At 31.3% G+C, this 13677-nt stretch overlaps 1 protein-coding gene across 1 annotated transcript; it reads left to right on the top strand.

Annotated features, from left to right (window-relative positions):
- Positions 1-1114: 1114 nt before the first annotated feature.
- On the top strand, positions 1115-5429 carry LOC148308795 (uncharacterized). Its single transcript, XM_088260999.1, has 3 exons — positions 1115-1477; positions 1646-1889; positions 5362-5429. The coding sequence occupies exons 1-3, from the start codon at positions 1115-1117 to the stop codon at positions 5427-5429; spliced, it is 675 nt and encodes a 224-aa protein (XP_088117125.1).
- Positions 5430-13677: the final 8248 nt, after the last annotated feature.

The following is a 13677-nucleotide window of genomic DNA, read 5'->3' as shown; positions in this document are numbered from 1 at the left end:
CCTCTTCTACATTCATGCATCTACTTATATATTGACGAATTATAAATCTTGACATGATGATTTTCAAGTATTCTATGTAGATATTTAATTATACAAATTTCCTAAGGTCTTTCTCCGCACTTATTTTCTTACTACATTCGCCACATACATTTATTTTATTGATCTTTCCTCGTGTATTCGTCCCATATATCCAAACCACCAACATTTTTTTTATAGTAATATCTTTATTTCAATGGATACCTTTTTTCACATGCTGGGTTTCAACTCCATCTATGGTTGAGTGTATTAGGTTTTTTCTAACTTAGCACAGACCTTTATGGAAGCTTTTGCCCTCATTATTTTACATACTTAGAGACGCTTGATAACATCATTTAAAAAATTATGAAACCAATATTTTGACTAGTTTTTTAACTCACGATTTTTTCAGTATGTCCAAATAATTATTCACACATTTAAGTTTGACTCCACTTATGAGTTTTTTTATATATTTAAATAGTTTAAAATATGCAATGTGAATAATATCCAGATTATAACAAATATTTGCACACACTCTAAATATTGTAATATGAAAGTGTTCACTTTAGTCTTTGCTTGACCTGACGAAGATAATTCTCTTGAAATCGGTAGTCGTTAAAATTATTTTTGAGAGTTATAATACAAAGTAACAATGAATTATAATAAGAAGTAATACATACCATACACAGTTTTATTTATTTATTTATTTTTCAAAACAGATTACAAACATAAGTCATTTATATAATATTCCCAATGAGTAATTTCTATTTCTCATTTTGGGACATGGGATTTAGGTTAACAAAACTGGAACACAAATAATAAAGTAACAAAAAAGATTTTTTTTAAATAACCAAAACAAATACATGGCAAAATATTAAAACAATAAACAGGTATAATAAATAGACATAAGAAGCATATTTAAAAGAAATAAATGAGAGAAACATAAGGTAAGAAGCATATTTAAAATAAACAAAAGAGAAAATATAAAAAATGAGAAAATATAAAAAAGAGAACAACGCAAGAGTGTAGCGCAAAGAAGAGAACAACGCAAGAGTGTAGAATTGCGACATGGAATATCAGAGGACGTATGGATGGAAAAATGAATGAACTATGTGATGTGAGGAAGAGTAAGTGCTTAGATTTACTATGTGTGACTGAAAGCTGGAAGAAAGGAAATGGATCGATGGAGCACGACGGCTCGCTGGTCCTCTGGTCTGGACTCCCCGAGTCAGATAGAGCGTGTCAGGGCGTCGCCGCGTTTCTGTCACCCAGGATGATAGAATGTATGAAAGGATATGTGTTTATAAACGCGAGACTCATGTTTATCAGATTCAAAGTCGGATTGACAAGACTACTTGTGCTGATAGGTTATGCTCCCGGCAACTCCGACACCGAATCTGAGAAGGATGAGTTCTGGTTGAATGTAATGAATGTGATGAATGGAAAAATGAATAATGAAAAGGTAATTCTGGCTGGTGATTTAAATGGGTGGGTTGGAACAAGAAGAGAAGGGTTTGAACTATCGCTTGGTATGTATGGGGATGCAAGAGTAAACGATAATGGGAAGAGGTTGTTAGAGGTATGCCTGGAATGGAATCTCTTTGTGTCAAATACTTTTTTTGCACACAAGGGAATCCATCAATATACTTGGGAGAGACGAAATGAAAGGTCCATTATCGATTATGTCGTCATTGACTCTAGATTGAAATCCGCCACAGTAGATACAAGGGTGTTTAGGGGGGCCGAAATGGAAACAGATCACTTTTTGGTGGTTTCAAGAGTGATTCTGTTTCAAGGATGGAGGGCCAAAACAAACAAGGTGGCGGCTCCCTCTAGAGTCAAAGTAGAAAAACTGCAGAATGACGACATAAAGGGTAAATTTGTAAAAGACGTATGCAGTAGGTTGATTGCGGAGGATAGAAAGAATCTAAGTATAAATGACATGTGGAAACATTTAAAAGAAAGTGTGTGCGAATCTGCAAAGGTAGTGTGTGGTATAGCGGTGCAAGGAAGGAAAAAAGGCGATGCATGGTGGGATGACGATGTTAAAAAAATAGTGAAAGAGAAGAAGAATGCGTGGTTAGATTGTATAGCAGTAAAAAATAAAAACTCCACTGAGTATGAATCGGTTAAAGAAGTGTACAAGGAATGTAAAATGAAAGTTAAGCATGCGGTGAGTGAACGAAAACGTATGTTGAAAAAGGAAGAAGGAGTAAAAATGACAAAAAATTTCCAAGAAAATATAAAAATATTCTGGAAAGAAGTCAAAAACTCCCGAAATCTAAACGTGAATGGATGTATGAAATCGATTGCAGCGAAAGACGGAAAAATGGTGACGAATGAAAAAGATATAAAAGAGAGATGGAAAGAGTATTTCGAGGAGGTGTATGAAACGCATGCAATTAATAATAACAGCATGTGTGTCGTAAATACACTTCCTAGAATATGTGTGGATGATGATTCAGGAGAGATAGGTATGGAAGAAATTGTGAATGCCTCAAAGTCCCTAAAAAATGGAAAAGCTGTAGGATTCGATAATTTTGCTGCAGAATACATCAAGAATGGTGGCAAAATAGTTCTCACATGGTTACATAGGCTCTTTAACCGGTGTCTAGAGGAGAATTATACTCCCGTCGATTGGAGAAGGGCAGTTATAATGCCTCTTTACAAGGGGAAAGGATCTAGGGTGGAATGTGGAAACTATAGAGCAATCAGTCTATTGAGTGCTGTTGGTAAAATGTATGGACGAATCCTCATAGAAAGGGTAAGAACCATAACTAAGGATAAAGTGTGGGATGTTCAGAGTGGCTTTATGAATGGGAGAGGATGTACGGATCAAATTTTTGCCTTGCGCGATATAACAGAAAAGTTTTTGGGAAAGAACCAAAAGCTTTTCTGCGCATTTGTGGATTTGCAAAAAGCGTATGACCGCGTTGATAGAATGAAGTTATGGAAGGTGTTATCTGAGTATGGAGTGAGCAGTAAACTCATCCAGGGCATTGCATCCTTGTACGAGGATAGCACTGCATGCATTAGGGTAAATGGCTCTTTTTCATCCTGGTTTGACATCTCTAAAGGTGTAAAACAGGGATGTGTAATGTCGCCTTGGCTGTTTAATCTATACATGGATAACTGCATGAAAGAGCTGAAAGGTTTGAATATTGGAGCAAGAATGAATAATTTGACCGTTTGTTGCCTTTTATATGCTGACGACGCTGTTCTTCTTGCCGATAGCAAAGAAGACCTGCAAACGTTGGTGACAAAAGTGTATAATGTGTGCAAGGAAAGTGATTTATTGATGAATGTTAGCAAATCCAAAATCATGGTTTTTGAAAGAGATGAATGTAGATCTGAGTGTGAAATATTGGTAAATGGGGAGATTTTGGAACAGGTAGATGATTTCATATATTTGGGTAGTATGTTTTCTAGGGATGGAAAGATTGATAAAGACATAGAAAGGAGAGTGAATGCTGGGAACAGAGTGAATGGTGCACTAAAATCAGTTTTAGCAAATAAAAATCTATCAGCGGAAGCTAAACTGGCAGTACACAATGGAGTTCTGGTTCCAACCCTTATGTATGGAAGCGAAGCATGGAGTTGGCAAAAGAAGGATGAAAGCAGACTGAATGCAGTCGAAATGCGATCCCTCAGACGAATGTGTGGCAAAACGATGTTTGATAGATGTTCGAATGATGAAATAAGGAAAGAATGTAAGGCTGAGATAAGCATTATCGATAAAATTAAGAAAAGTGTGTTGAGATGGTTTGGACATGTGGAGCGTATGAGCGAAGAAAGAACGGTTAAACAAATTTATGGAGCGAATGTAGTTGGAAAAAGAAGCAGAGGACGACCGAGGAAAACTTGGCACAATCAGGTATGTCAAATACTTGAAAGCGGCCGGGTCAGGAGTCGTAATAATCGTCGGGTATGTATGAGGAGATGCATGAATATAGAAGAGGCAAAGAATGTTTGCAAAGACAGAGTGGTGTGGCGTTCGATTCTCTCTGCCTACCCCTGCGGGGAAGCGGCGTGATGGTTAGTTAGTTAGTTAGAAAATATAACAAATTAGAAAATATAAAAACATAAGGTTAAAAACAAAATAAGAAAATGGGACTTAACACTACATGTATATCTTTCCATAAAGTACTTTTTCAGATCATTTATTTTGGATCCCCAAATGGTTTGAAAATACAAAATACTTTAGCACTCTTATCGTTCTTTCCCTGAATTATTATTTACTTTTGGCTAGTGCAAATTTAGTACTGTCACATGAAGATATAATATTTATTCGTTTATTGAACTTATTGGTCGAGTTCCCATTATAATCAGTATTTAACCGAATGTAAGCAATCAATAAGCAGTTTGAAATTTAAATTACCAATGCCAGCGTTTGCCTGCTGTGAGTTCCGAAACCTATTAATATGTATTTGCAGTATGTAACTATGGACTTACTAACTAACCATCCGCAGGGGTAAGCAGAGAGAGTAGAACGCCTCACCAACCTGTCTTTGCAAATATTCTTCGCATATTCCATATTTATGCATCACCTCATACATACTCAACGATTACTCCTACTCTTGACGTGAATATACACAATTGTTTGAAATATTTGATCATGCCAAGTTTTTCTCGGTTTTTCGTTACTTATATTTTCAACTTTTTTCGCGTCATAATTTATTTTAATGTTTTTTCGTCACTCATTCATTCCACACACCTAAACCGTTTTGACTCTGCTTGTCCTACTACTAGGTACTACTGCACCATCACGCCGTTTCGCTGCAGAGAGGATGGAAGGGCACATTCTTTAGACCTGACATAAACTAGCTTCTTTCACATCTATACATATCTAGTCATACATGCCCTCCGATTACGTAGATTTTAGACACCACCAGACCTTAAATTCTGATTGATCTGGTTGTGCCATGTCTTTTTCAGCCGTCCTCGTTCTGTTCTCTCGTTCACATTCCCCGAATAAAATTTACTAGCCATTTTCAACAAAAAAATGTCGATAATGCTTATTTTACCTTTGCATTCTTTCCTTATAGAGTCGTGATTTTTTTTAAAAATTAAAACCGCAAAAAAATATTTTAAAAACATATTAAAACATTTTTCATGTAATTATTTCATTCGATAAATTCGATTACTTTTTTATTAAAACTCTTCACAAATATTTATATTGTTGTATTCCCAACTGCATTTGAACTCGTTCCAGATTTAAATCGGGCCAGTTGATTTGCGAGTTTAATTGCGAAAAATAAAATTTAAAAGTCCACTTCGAAAAATAAACGTCACGTTCCAATTATGAATTGTAATATTTTCTATAGCGTTTCGTTTGTTGTTCGACAGTGACGCGTCACGTCGGGGGAGCCGATGTTCCAACAATCCCAAACGCTGCCAGATTTCGCATTATTTAGTATCCGAGTGCAGTGTTAATTATAGCCGACCCAACAATTCTGACGTCATCAATGCAAAACTCAATAATGGCCTAATTACATTAATTTTGCTAATAACGGATGGAACGCGGCTGGAAATTTACAGTTTGCAAGGGGCATTGACGAGAAGTGTAGCGAGTGCTTTGTAATTAAACGTCGATTCGAATGTAATATGAAATGAAAATAATTGACTAGGTTTTAATTGCTAAACTTATTTAACTATTTCTATATTTAATATGTTATTAGATTAAAACCAATATTTTTAGCTTTTCCACTTTATTTTTATTTGACCAGCGACCGGGTTTCGTCGTTACCGACATCATCAGACTGGTGATGTCGGTAACGACGAAACCCGGTCAAATAAAAATAAAGTGGAAAAGCTAAAAATATTGGTTTTAATCTAATAATATATTAAAAATGCAATTCCATCACGAAGTGTCAGTGGATAATATAAATTTCTTTATTTATTTAAATTTCATGTACAGAAATGAAAATAAGTTCATTGGCGGGCTTATTGCTAAAAATGGTAGCTATGGGGTAGGCAGAGGGAATAGAATGCATATCCATATTCACGCATCCTCTCATACATCTTCTTCTTCTTCTTCTACTTCTTCAAACCCTTATCCGTACCCAAATGGTGCATAAGACACTGTATCATAAAAACGTAGTGATATTTCGATCATTAACACGTGAAGAAAAGGTGATCAGCCCTCCGCTTCTGGTATCAGTCCATAATATTGAATAAATATTAGAGTGAAAAAATCACTTACATTTAATTCAGCCCCCCCTGTAAAACGATCCCGGGGCCTTTAGAACGGTAGCCGAGCATGCTGACCATTATACTACGGAGGCGGAAATCACTTTTCATACATACCCGCTGACCACTTTCAAGTACATATTTGAGGTGAAGAATTTTTGAAAAGACAGAGTGGTGTGGCGTTATATTCTCCATGACTACCTCTTGCAGGGATGTGACGTACTTTGAAGATTTTTTATGCATGAATTTTACAGCCACCGCGACATTACACATTCCTGTTAAACACCTTCTGAGATGCCAACCTTAGATGAAAATTAATAACATACCCTAATTTTTCAACTGATCAATATAGTATTTCACAAATAGTCTTCTTTATTCTACCATAAACCTTATCCTCTCTCAATTGTGATTCTGTTAAATAATTTTATTGTTTTTTCACAAAAATATTATTGTGACGGAGGTTGAAGGAATTTTTAGGTTGTAAAATTATATTGAAAAGAAATCTCTACCTTAAATGGAATCAAATTAATACGATCCACAAATCACGGTACAAAGGTTTCACCCATTGCGAACTATTTCTCCTCCATATCAATCGTTGCCCTGTCACCGCCATTCCAATAATCTTGAAACCCTAGGGTGGATCAAGAAAGATCAGGAAAAAAATTTGGAACACCGTTTTTATTTTTTTTAATCAGACATATATTTCATGTTTGTTTTTAAAACTCAAAAGGTAATAGTCGTTTAATAGGATAAAACATAACTTTTTTTTAAAATTTACAATGTTTATTCGCCTTTTCGTTTTCACGCATCTCTTTAACAGATTAGACTCCTGACCTGTCTATTCTGAAGTTTATTAACTAATTAACTACCTAGCCAACACGTTGCTTTCCCGCAGGGGTAGGCAGAAAGAGTAGAATGCCGCAATACTCTGTCTTTGCAACCATTCTTCTTCTCTTCCACATTCATGCATCTCCTCAAATATACCCGCCGATTATTTCAATTCCTGACCTGATCGCTTTCAATAATTTGTCATACCTGATCAAGTTTCAGATCAAGGCCTTTTGCAATTTTTTTTTAACAATATGCGCTTGATTGATTGATTCGATTACATTAATTTGATGGTTTCATTTTTTTTTTATTAAATTTTTTTGATACATAAATGTCCACCTTCGTAGTACCTACTATAAATTGTCCTTGTAAGAAACAAACAAGAAAATGATCACTGCAACAATACGGTGTACCATTAAGTGCGGATAACGGTTGAAAGAAGAAAAAAAATCTTTTATAATTTTTATAACGTTTAATAATTTTTTGGAAATAATTAGTACACATTTATATCAGCTACTTTTTATGTTTTTTAATATTATTTTTATAATATAATCAATCCACCCTACTGTAACGTAAGTTTCTACCTATTTCTAGGTGGAAGGGATATTGGCTGTCGTATGGTTTCATTGAACTTTAATAGGATTTGGTTTGATTACAAAATACCAATGAAAGCCTTTGATTTATTGGAAGAAACACGACGGTAGAAGTGGATGAAAGAATAAACGGATCGGATGTTAAATTAATTGAAGCGGTACGTACCTACCTAGCAGCAACCTGTTTCGCAGATTTTCAACATACACTGTGTTTAAAGAAATGTGATAAAATATTTTTTGCTGTAAATCATTTTCGATATGAGAGGTTTTATGGAAGACTAACGATTCTCTACTAAGAGTTATTTAGTACCATCATTATTTCAAACGTATTGTATTATAATAAATACGAGTATGTACACAGATAAGTCAACTGTAAATTTTATTATCTATTGATTCAGCATTAACCTTGTAGAATGACATGTTGATTATTCTTTAAAAATTAAACACTTCGATATATCACTCAATGAGTTTTATTTATAAATACGACTTTGGATACAATTCTCGTAAAAATTAAAACTTTATTATTATTTTAAAAAATAATCTACTGTAAATTTAGTTCGTTCTAATAAGTGAATCAGGGTTTAAACCCCAATGTTTGCAAGTAAAGCATAAAGTTGGAAATAGAAGGATAAAAGTAGACTGAATGCAGTAAAAATGCGTTATTTTAGTAAAATGAGTGGCAAAACGATGTATGAAAGATGTTTGAACGGTGAAATAAGGAAATAATACAAGGCTTAGATAAGCATTATCGATTAAATTAAGAAATCACTGATTGGACATGTGGATGATTCAGATTAAGGAAAAAACGGTTAAACATTTTTTCCATTTGATTTTACTATCGACACACAAGTAGTCTTTTAATAGTTCAGCCATGAAAAATATTAAAACGAACATTAATTTAAAATTAAAATTATAAATAATTGTAAAATTAACTGAAACATCTGGATCATTAAGAAATTAAAGTTAATTGAAATCGTTTCCAATTACATATTGAACAGTTTTATTCAATTATATATATAACTGTTTATCATTCTTTGAAAATTTATGTTTTTCTATGAAAATATAACTTAGTTTTGATGCGTTGCCATATTCAATGCTTTCATTGAATTTATATGTAGATAGCAGAATATAAATACCTACTGGAGTTGGTACAAAGGTAGAGAAATTTCAAATAATACCATAAGCAAGAAATTCTAAGAATAAGGTATGATAGGAGGAAAGTATAATATGGTTTATTTTCTGAAATTAAATTTGAACGAGCTTTACGTTTTATAAAGCTTCACTTAAAAATACTTTATTTTCGTTTTACGCGAACAATTATCATCATTAAAATGTTTGTTTTTTATTTAGTTACTAATACTAAGTATTCTTTATAAGTATATAATTATAAATTTGTAAAAGAGTGAATGATAAAATAATAAAAAAATAACAATACTAACGATCTTTTTAAAATGAGTTATTTAAAAAATTTGACTTTGATCTATTAAAGGTTATCAAGCCAATCAGTGTATAAATTTGGCTGCGTGTTGAATATCTCTTCATATACACGTAATTAATTTGATTTAAAAGCAGAAAAAAAGTAACGAATACCATTATGAACGTGTCACCAAAGAAGCAACAGTTACCTATAAGTTTTCTTATATAGGAAATTTACAAAATATAGATTAAGAATATCTTTTATTTAGAAGAGACCTACAAACCAGCAAAGATGGCCGTTGTAAACTCACATGAACTGTGTCATGAGATTGATGAATATACCTAAGAGTTCTGAAAATTTGAGTAGTGTGTTTGCCAATCATGAGTAGAATGGTGAATGTTGCATGTGTGTAAAGTGATCACTCAAACAGCCTTTTACAGGTCAAAAGATTGTGAATATCCAGACCACCATATTTTTCTTCATCTATATATGTTGAAATTAGAGGAACGTCGATTTTGCGGTACAAATTTTGAATAATTTTAATTCGCTTAAATTACAAAATGAAGAGCTTACCAAAGTAATTTGTATACATATATATATATATATATATTTATATATATATATATATATATATATATATATATATATATATATATATATATATATATATATATATATATATATATATATATATATATATATATATATATATATATATATATATATATATATATATATATATATATATATATATATATATATATATATATATATATATATATATATATATATATATATATATATATATATATATATATATATATATATATATATATATATTTATATATATATATATATATATATATATATATATATATATATATATATATATATATATATATATATATATATATATATATATATATATATATATATATATATATATATATATATATATATATATATATATATATATATATATATATATATATATATATATATATATATATATATATACATATAAATAGATATTTATAAATATTATTTTTTTTGGCAAATAAAATAACTCCCTTATTTTAGGTATTTTTATTTGATTTTTTGCTTCGACGTATTTTAGTAAATGATATCGAGGTATTATTTAGGTCCTTTAATTAAATTAATTATAGAACAAAGGAGAAAGACAGTTGGGTTGACATTTGCAGAAGCACTACAAGGGGTGTGTAAACAAAGGATTTATTTCATCGTCATTTAGAAATAAATTGAATCCTTAATAATGACATTCCATTCATTGCCTTGACAATTGTAAAACACGTCGGAAAATTTTCGGACAAATTGAGTTTAAACGATTTCTCGAAACCATTTTATCAACAAATACTTCTGCCTTTTAATTTTCAAAGATTTTTTGTATTTATTCAAAGGGATAACACTAAAAAATCTCTTTTAAAAAATCTGTCTTCTGATTTACTTTGTCAAAAATATTGTATCGTGACAGGCGCTGTGTAGTCAGTCAGTTAGATGCTCGACTGCGAAACTAGCGTTGCAGGTTTTATTCTCGCTAATTGCAAAATAAACTCACGAAATATTTGTTTTCAATTTGTCTAAGCATTTGTAATGTATTATTAACATCTATTTTCCTTTTTTAACTATCTTACCTGTAGACAAGCCTGTGAAATGGTGGTTTTGCTGGTTTTCATTTAAAAAAATAGTACCATACCAAATTTGGTGAAAATACTGAAATGAAACAGGAATGTTTTCAAATTCCATTTTTTTGGTAAAAAGTAATGCTAGAACATTAAAATGCTCGTTTTAAATCACAAGCGATGTCGATTAAAATTTAGTTAAGGGTTTAAGTTAACGGAACAAATGGAACTTATGAAAACTATGAAAATATTTGTTTTTTTTTTATTTCTTTAATATAATTTTACATGGTAAACACCACTTATTAAAATTTTACTAGTTTCACTAGCAATAAGTTATATTGGCATATAATAAAGATGTTTACCAAGAAAAACTTTATTGATAAATGGATAGATTTGACCACAAAACGACTACTGAATGAAATCAACGAAAAACGTTGTTTAAAATAAAATATTTTCAAATACAGTTCCGTCAGATAAATGTTAGTACTGATCTAAGAATGTATCATAAATAATAAAAATGAAAAATAATATTAGGGGAATTATAAATATTTATGTCATTTTAAAAATATTTTCTCATATAATACTAAATCCGTTCGCTTGCAATATCATAGTTCTAAGGAACTAATTTCGTTTCGATGTAAATGTCACGTATTTCCTCCGAGAACTACTTATGGGTTTCGTAACAACTTTGACTTGAAAAAAGGCCAGACTTATATTGAATTTTCCATTTCAATTAATTGACCGAAAAAGACAAATGAAACAAGCTTTTAGAGTAGGTTCCGGGGCAGGATTTTCTTATTGAATGCTTTATTGGAAATCTGAAAACTAATGAAATTTTATTTCCTTTGGAAAATACAATGACAATTTATCGGTAAGCTTTCAATGCTTCTTACGTCCAAAACGACAGATCAGAATTTGAAATTTCCAATATTTTTTTTTTATCGGCAACATATTTTACAAATTTAGAAAGTAAAGTTTTTTTTATCCTTTTTGCTTATGATTTGAATTTCTTTATTGGGTCTAATGTATTATTTTATAAAATCAGTAAAACAAAACGTTTATTTTTAATTGAATAAAAAAATTAAGCTGGATTTATTCATACCTAAGATATTTGAAGCAAAAAAAAACTTCAAGGCTAACATAGTGAGCCCTTCAGCCTAACAAATATAAGCTTTGTAGACCAATACAGACGGGTCTTTTAGGTCGAAATTTCTTTAAAACTATTTTTTTGTCTTTTACACTTCCATCTTTTTTTATATTTTTTAAAATTTATTTTTTATTTTTTGACATCTCATCAAGGACAAAAAAGAATATGGATGTCTGGGCATTTACGGAGCTGACGACCGACATAGGCTGGTTTAAGTGATCACTTTATACATGTCTAACATTCACCAATTCTACACACAATTGACAATCATACTACTCAAATTCTTGCAAGTCCTTTTTATATGAACCAATTTAGAAACCTTGTTCTTGAATCACATGAACTTCACTGGAGACATCTATTAGTGAGATGTAAAAATCTTTATATTATTTTCTGTAATTGGAGATAATCCAGATTTTGTGAACAAGTATTTGAACACGCTCAAAATGTTGTAAATATAATTTATATCTTTATTTATAAATTTATTTTTGAAAAGTATTTTTTTTAAATACAGCAAAACGTCCAATTTTATTAATTAACAGTCCAATTTGGTTTGTGAAACGTCCAATTTGAAGTGAAAAACCAGTATTCGGTACCTATGTACTTAAATAATTATTTCAATATCAATATTCATCTTCGAAAATTGGAGTCGTCCGGTGATATTTGAGATGGGTCGGTCTTAAGATATCTGAGGGTCAGAATTCGGAACTCATCAAGCTTGTTTTGGTTGGATGAATACGATATTTTACGAGTAGTAAAAGCCTTTGCCCAGGCATCGTGACCGGTCTCGAAGATTATTTTTAATCCAAGCTTTTATTTTTCGTCCACCCCTTGAATATTCCACAGCTTTTTGTTTGTTTTATAGAAAATCGAGCTAAGGAAAGCTTAATTAAAATTTCCTTCGGGTTAGAATTATTTCTTTTACTAAACGAGCACAGCGTCAATCAGGACTCCATAGAAATTAAAAAAAAAAAAACAAATCTATTTTAATAACTTTACAAGTCACTTTTTTCTGTATTTTAATGAACAAGGTAAGCTGATTTGTTAATTTTAAGTAAATTCATTGATCCATTCAAATAATTTTCTAAATGAAGTAATAGATTTTGACGAATTTTGTATTTTTCATATTTTTCTTTATTATACTTCCAAATTTAAAATCATTTTGGGATTTTTTAAAGCAATATTAAGCTAGTAAGATATCGAATAGTAAACAATCACAATGATTAAAGAAAACACTTATTTTTTTACCACTTGAGTTTTATTAAAGACTACGAATTTCAGAAGCTAAACTTCCATCATTCAGGTTAGAATAAGAACTAAAACATGTTTTAGTTATTATTCAGACCTGAATGATGGAAGTTTAGCTTCTGAAACTAGTAGTCTTTAATAAAACTCAAGTGGTATAAAAACAAGTGTTTTCATTAATCATTGTTACATGTCTTACCACAAAGTTAATGCTGAAACAATAAATAAAATAAATAATCACTTTTTTGTTAAAAAAAAAGTTATTTGTTCACCTCCGTAGTGTAATGGCCATCACGCTCGGCTACCGTTCTAGAGGTCCCGCGTTCAATTCCCAGAGGAGAGTCTAACAAATATAAGTGATTTTTTCACTCTATTATTTATTCAATATTACCCTGGACTAGTACCTGAAACGGAGGGCTGATCACCTTTCCTTGGTGTGTTAACGATTAAGATAACACTGCGTTTATATGATGCAGAGGCCTCTGCACTATTGGGGCGCGGATAAGAGTTGAAATGAAAAAAAAATTTATATATACAACTATATATGTGGTATATATATATATTTTGTCCGCCACCGTAGTGTAATGGTCAGCACGCTCGGCTACC

Source organism: Brachycentrus maculatus, unplaced genomic scaffold (assembly GCF_059751285.1).
Source record: "Brachycentrus maculatus isolate JH-2025_06_01 unplaced genomic scaffold, ASM5975128v1 h1tg000147l, whole genome shotgun sequence".
In the NCBI taxonomy this organism is placed as follows: Eukaryota; Metazoa; Arthropoda; class Insecta; order Trichoptera; family Brachycentridae; genus Brachycentrus; species Brachycentrus maculatus.
The sequence above is the reverse complement of the archived record's forward strand: the minus strand, read 5'-3'. Positions and strand labels throughout refer to the sequence as shown.

Bases quoted from the DNA above. Each gene is read 5' to 3' on its own strand.
- LOC148308795 (XM_088260999.1), top strand. From the start codon at position 1,115: ATGAATGAACTATGTGATGTGAGGAAGAGTAAGTGCTTAGATTTACTA. The intron at 1,478-1,645 runs GTAATTCTGGCT...TTTGCACACAAG, and splicing joins GAAAAATGAATAATGAAAAG to GGAATCCATCAATATACTTG. The intron at 1,890-5,361 runs GTAAATTTGTAA...GTTGTTCGACAG, and splicing joins GCAGAATGACGACATAAAGG to TGACGCGTCACGTCGGGGGA.